Here is a 6,954-nt window from a genome sequence, read left to right on the forward strand (position 1 = left end):
CTCCAGGCATTTACCCACACTCATTTAGTTTTTGAGAACCTTACAAAAATAATAATAAACAGGGAGATTCCTTGTAGTTAGTGGGTTCCACCTAGGAATCACTGAGCATTAGAGATTACTGGAAACTTTCCATCAAAACAATCCTGGATGAGAAACAGAAAATAGTTTAGGTGATTACTCTCGGTTTTCCAACTGGCTGTATGCAGCAGTTTGAAAGACTGTATTTAGGAGTAGAATATAGGGAGATATTCAGGGCTTAAAGTCCTATAGAGTATTTCCCAAAGCCCCCCATATCCCCTTACCCCCCCTCCCCCAACATTCTATAAAAACTCCAAGGGGTTTGAAAATATTTACTGAAGCTCGGCTCTGGACAGCTCCAGCTGAATTTAAGACCTGGAGATATCTGTATGTATGACTCCTGCTGTTCTCGTTATTGTTATTATACCAGTGTCTTTATCCTTCCCTCTGCAGAGAGAAAATTTTATTCCCAGAAAAATCATGGCCAATCAAACCACCATGAATGAATTCTTTCTAATGGCGTTCTCTGATGTTCGGGAGCTGCAGCTTTTACACTTTGTGGTGTTTCTGTTTATTTACATTGTATCCTTGTCAGGGAATCTTAGCATCATCATGGCAATAACCCTGGACTGCCACCTTCACACCCCCATGTACTTCTTCCTGAGAAATCTATCCTTCTTGGATATTTGCTTCATTTCTGTCACGGTACCCAAGTCCTTCATCAACTCCCTCATGAACAGCTCATCCATTTCTTTCCAGGGATGTGTTGCACAGCTATTTCTATTTATGTCATTCTTAGCTACAGAGCTATTCCTCCTCACAATCATGGCTTTTGACCGATATGTTGCCATCTGCAATCCTCTCCACTATGCAATGATCATAAACAAGAGGAGGTGTGTTAAGTTAGCCTGCGGGTCATGGGTGGGCGGTGGTCTCTATTCTGCTTTGCACACTGCTAACACGTTTTCATCACCCTTTTGTGGGTCCATTATCAACCAGTTCTTCTGTGACATCCAGCCATTGCTGAGGATCTCATGCTCTGAATCCCACACTGGTGAAATTGCACTGATCGTCTTTGGTGTGTGTTTAGCTTCAAGCTGTTTTGCTTTGATAACGTTGTCGTACGTTCAGATCTTCTCAACAGTGCAGAAAATCCCTTCTGTGGAAGGTCGCTGTAAAACCATCTCCACCTGCCTACCCCACCTCACTGTCATTGTTTTATTCCTCACCAGTGGCATGTTTTCGTACATGGCACCAACCTCCGACTCTGCTCTGGAGCAGCATCTGGTGGCTGCATTTTATTCAGTGGTGCCACCCTTGATTAATCCCATCATCTACAGCCTGAGGAACCAGGAGATAAAAACTGCCCTGAGAAAAGTTATGGACAGGAAGCTTTTCCTTTTGATTTGTGAAGAATTTTAAATATAAAATCATTCCTGGTAAAGTTTGCGGATGACACAAAAATCTCCTTCTTAAAACTCTTCTCTGCTGTGAAGCCAACAAAAATACCCTGACAATGGTTAGGCAGCTGTGTCACTGGACACACTGTTTTTCATGTTGACCAGTTACATGTAATTGTTTCCTTGTACTCTCCTCATCTGTTTGTCTGTTCCACCTGTTGTCTATAGTTTTATTCTTAGATGGTTAGCTGTTTGGGGCAGGGACTGTCCCATTGTTATGTGTTTGTACAGCACCCAGCACAACAGAGACATAGCTTCTAGGTGCTACCATAACATAAACAAGAACAACAGCAATAATTATAATGAGAAATTGGTGGGTTGGTTAATAATAATTAGGATAATTAATTGTTACAGAGTGATTTGGATTGCTTGGTAAGATAGTTACAATCATACAGAAAGGGGGAGATTTTCGAAGGTGCCTAAAGGATTTGTGTGCCACATTCTCATGAATTGTTATGGGAACTGGGTGTCCTTTAGGTTGCTTTGAAAATCTCAGCCCATGTGTTTAATAAAGCTGAATAAAAACCACATTGTTAGGATGGGTTTTGTAAAGGAAGATAAAGGAGTTAACTATGCAACTCTTATTGACTTCTAATGGCCATTGGGTTCTTTTGTGATAATTGGTCCTATGGAATAAGATGCCCACGTAGAAAATACCCATTCATCCCACAGAGTAAGAAGTTGGAACCGTAGACATCATAAGATATTTCCTATATTTCCTTGCTCACTCAAATTTCCCATTGGCCAAGATTGGTGAGGAATTATTTACTATAATTTGTACCCAATGTTGCACCCACAAGCTTAATGGGCTCAATTTTTAAAGACATTTAGGCACCTAGTGGTATTTTCATTAGCATCTCCAATTGAAATCAATGAGTTTTAGAAGTGTAGGTGCTTTTGAAAATCTCTTTAGGTGTCTAAATACCTGTAAAGATCTGGCCCCACTGGCCTTAGTAGAGTGTTTGGGAGGCAGGAAATCTTTGAGTTGGATTCCCATCTCTTCTCATGGGTGACCTTAATGATACTTTTCACCCCGTCAGGGCCTCAAATATAATAATGAAGGTTTTACAGATGGGGTATAATATTTCCCTCACATTGTACAGCATTGTGAGCTCTCCAGACAAAATCAGGGATGTTATAACCCCTCGTTTTCAAGTGGGGCACTTTAAACAGCAACTTTTCCACACTTTGAAAATCAGGCTTTGTTTCTTTAGGCCTCTCAGCAGATATTTTGGTGCCTACACTTAGCATCCAAAGTCACTAAGCTCCTCAGCTTCCATTTACCAAGTCTGAACATTTTGATAAACTTTGTGTCTCTAGCTCCCCACTTCTCTAATGGGAATACTATATTTCCCTGTGACCTCTGAATTTATCTGTCTGATATTCACTAAGGTTGTAGTTTTTGCAGGAGCCTAGGGGAATTAGGTCCCAGTTCCCATTGGAAGTCTGAGCATGGGGCATCTAACTCCGTTAGGTCGCTATGGAAATCTCATTGAGAGTGGCCAGTACTGAGGCAGCAGTAGGGGTTGTTATGGACTGAGCTCCTGCAGGTATTGGCGTATAGGGAAATCCATATAATAAACTTCACTGTTTGTGCAATGTTCTATAATCATATGGGCTCATTCTCTTCTCATTCACCTCGGTGAAAATCAGGAGTAACTCAATGGGATTCAGTGGGGCTGATTCCCCTCTCACTCACCCTGGTGTAAATCAGGAATAAATCCATTGGAGTCAGTAGTGATTGATTCCCCTTTCACTCACCCAAATACCAAACTCTACTGAAATCAATGGCCAAATCAACCTCTCACTTATGCTGGTGTAAATTATAAGTAACTCCAGTGGAGTCACACTTACACTGGTGTAAAACTGAAATAAGTTAGAATATAACCAGACCACATAGTGTGGGGGGGAATTTGCTTATTCCTGACCCCGTAGGCAATTTTCTCACACCAGGAGTGTTCGTTACCTGGATAATGTGATTATAGAGTCTGATACTCCTCCCACTTACACTACTGTTGCATTGATTCTGTCCATATTAGCACCAATGTAATTCTACTGCCTGGAAAGGAAGCCACTCAGATACCACTAATTTTAGATTCATTTCCAGCTACCCTGCTGCTCCCTATCATAATATTTCCACATACCCTCATACAGTGGGGGCAAATCATAACTGTTCCTGTGATTTTACACTGATGTCGACCCACTAAAGTCAAAGCCATTACACAGCAAGGTGTTATATCATGGCCAGTAAATGCAAAGTCCAGTCTGAATCTTAATATATTAAGCTTCACATGGCCACATGAGGGGGGTAGCTATTATGATCCCCATTTTGAAGAAAGGGAAGGTTACACAGCAAATCATTCTGATTTCTCATTTCTAGGAACCTATGGAAGTGTGAATGACAGCCTCAGATAGAAACAAAGAGCTATTCTGTGCTAAATAATAACAATAATAATAAATAATAAAACTCGTTATGACAAACAAGCCCATGTTAATTGATATTGCCATACCAGCAGAGAGAAACATGAATCAGGGATTGCTTGGCCCTGCTGCCCTTATTCAGACATGTAGCTCTTCCTCACACCAGGAGTCCCATTGTATTTAATAGAACTGCTCTAATGGGTAAGGGCTGCTAGCACGAGCAGTGATTCACAGCATCACCCCATCAGATGAGTTCCCATTATCTTGATTTTATTGTAACGTACAATAATTACATACAAAATAGTTTGCTATTTGTCATGAAATTCATAATCTCACTAACAACTTTTCTCAAGGCCTCTTTGACCTCTTTGTTTCTCAGGCTGTAGATGAGGGGATTGACCAAGGGAGTCAGGACAGTGTAGGAGAGAGAACACTTTGTTCAGGTCTCTCAGTGTGTTGGTGTCTGGTAGCAGATAGACAATGATTAGTGTCCAATAGTAGAGTGTAACCACAATGAGGTGAGAGGAGCAGGTGGAAAATGCCTTTTGCCTTCCAGTGGTGGAAGGAATTCTCTGGATGGTGGTGATGATACGCATGTAGGATGCCAGGGTTAATAGAAAGGGAGGCAGTGTTAATATGGAGGAGAACAGGAAAGTCACAAGAGCCATCAGGCAGGTGTCACTGCAGGACAGTTTTACTAACGGGGCGTAATCACAAAAGAAATGATCAATTTCATTGGGGCCACAAAAAATCATTTGGGATATCCAACATGCAGTGATGGTGCAAGCCATAAAAAACACTTCCCCAAGACCCAGCTGCCAGCCAGAAGCAGAGCCTGCCATTCATAATGGCTGCATACTGCAGTGGTTTGCATATTGCTAAATACTGATCATAAGACATCACTGATAAGAGACAACATTTCACAGCTACCAGAGAACCAAACAAATCAAGTTGTGCAATACAGGCCTGGACAGAAATGGTTCTGTCCCCAGTCAGGAAACTGGCCACCATCCTGGGTAGGATGGTGGAAGTGTAGCAGGTTTCCAAGCATGACAAGTTCCCCAGGAAGAAGTACATGGGGGTGTGAAAGTGCTGATCAGCCACAACTAGTGCAATGATGAGGATGTTCCCGCCATGGTCACAATGTAGATTACTAGAAAGAGCAGGAAGAGAAGAATCTGCAGTTGAGGGAGATTCCCGAATCCTAGGAGGATGAATTCTGTGATGAACGTTTGATTTCTCTGGTCTGTGTCTGTTATGGGCTATATCAAGAAATGTAGTTAAATAAATCCACATTATCTTTTTTAATATCATATTTCATAGGTTATGTGGTGTCATTTAATTTTGTTGATGTTTAAATGTAGTCATGGATGAGCTTTGCAGGATCTCTGCTTTTCTATGCATCTTTTTCCTGCCAGTACCATGTTCATAGATACTGTAACCCCACACCTCAAGCTGGGCTGGTACTGCAATTATCCCCCGTTACGCTGTGTAATATAGTGCCATGGGTGAAATCTGGGAGTCAAGAAAGCAAGGTACTATTCCTGACTCAGTGTGACCTTGAAAAAGCCATGTAGTTCTGTACCTCAGTTTCCACAGCTGTAAAATGGGGATAATGGTACCTTGTAAAGTGGCTTGTTATCGTCTGGTAAACTTAAGTATTTAAAATCTTCACAGTGCTCTGAGACTATTGACAGCTTTCTGTACATGCTCACAAGTAAAGCCAAATGCATCGCCTTGTCACACTGAGAGCTGATTTTTACACCGTCTAAGGGCCTGTGTACACTGGCAAGCTTTTTTGATTAAACTAATGTAACCAAGGAAAAATTGACAAAAGCAAAGTTGTCAAAGCATGTCTACATTTGCTCCCTCTGTCGACAGTCCGTGTCCACTTTTGGGGCATCTTCTGTCTGTGTGTTTCACTCTATGCATCTGAAGAAGTGAGCTGTAGCCCACGAAAGCTTATGCTGAAATAAATGTGTTAGTCTCTAAGGTGCCACAAGTACTCCTGTTCTTTTAGCAACTTATCAGTGCTTTGTGCATTCACAGAGCAGCTGCATACGGTAGAGCATCGCTTCTGGACTAGGGAAACAAGCACTAACTGGTGGGATCGGATTGTCATGCAGGTATGGGATGATGACCAGTGGGTACAGAACTTTAGGATGCGTAAAGCAACCTTCATGGAGCTATGTGCTGAGCTGGCCCCCGACCTGCGGTGCAAGGACAGCAGATTGAGAGCTGCCCTTCCAGTAGAGAAGCGTGTTGCAATCGTTGTGTAGAAGCTGATGAATCCAGACTGCTACTGGTCAGTCGCAAATCAATCTGGAATAGAAAAGTCCACTGTTGGGGCTGTATTACTCCAAGTGTGCAGGGCAATAAATCACATCCTGCGGCATAGGACCATGACTCTGGGAAATGTGCATGCAATAGTGGATGGCTTTGCAGAGATGGGTTTCCCTAACTGTGGCAGGGGGATTGATGGCACACACATTCCAATTTTAGCGCCAGACCACCGTGCCTCTGAATACATCAGTAGGAAGGGTTACTTCTCCATGGTGTTGCAGCTGCTTGTGGATCACTGGGGGCGTTTCACGGACATCAAGGCAGGCCTGCCTGGAAAGATGCATGATGCACACATCTTCAGGAACAGGGGCCTGTACAGAAAGCTGCAGGTGGGGACTTTCTTTCCAGACCACAAGTTTACAGTGGGGGATGTGGAAATGCCCATAGTAATCCTGGGAGACCCGGCTTACCCCTTACAGCCCTGGCTCATGAAACCTTACACAGGGCACCGGGACAGCAGAAAGGAGCGTTTTAACAACAAGCTGAACAGGTGCTGCATGGTAGTCGAATGTGCCTTTGGCCGTTTGAAAGCTCGGTGGAGGTGTTTAAATGGCAGGATAGACCTTACCGAGGATAATATTCCCGTGGTCATAGCTGCGTGCTGCACTTTGCATAATCTGTGTGACTCTAAGGGTGAAATGTTTGCTCAGGTGTGGAGCACTGAGGCAGAGCACTGGGCTGCACAGTTTGAACAGCCAGATTCTAGGGCTGT

The 6,954-nt window shown here is 43.0% G+C and overlaps 1 protein-coding gene and 1 pseudogene across 1 annotated transcript; one reads left to right on the forward strand and one right to left on the reverse strand.

Moving 5' to 3' along the window:
• Positions 1-498: 498 nt before the first annotated feature.
• Positions 499-1,440, forward strand: LOC101940085 (olfactory receptor 14A16-like). The gene has a single exon (XM_005312454.3). It carries the CDS (start codon positions 499-501, stop codon positions 1,438-1,440), a length of 942 nt encoding a protein of 313 aa, XP_005312511.2.
• Positions 1,441-4,188: 2,748 nt separating this feature from the next.
• On the reverse strand, positions 4,189-5,632 carry LOC135974545 (olfactory receptor 10A7-like; annotated as a pseudogene).
• Positions 5,633-6,954: the final 1,322 nt, after the last annotated feature.

Source organism: Chrysemys picta, chromosome 12, assembly GCF_011386835.1.
Source record: "Chrysemys picta bellii isolate R12L10 chromosome 12, ASM1138683v2, whole genome shotgun sequence".
Classification (NCBI taxonomy): Eukaryota; Metazoa; Chordata; order Testudines; family Emydidae; genus Chrysemys; species Chrysemys picta.

Excerpts from the sequence above, each read along its gene's own strand:
- LOC101940085 (XM_005312454.3), top strand. The coding sequence starts at position 499 with ATGGCCAATCAAACCACCATGAATGAATTCTTTCTAATGGCGTTCTCT.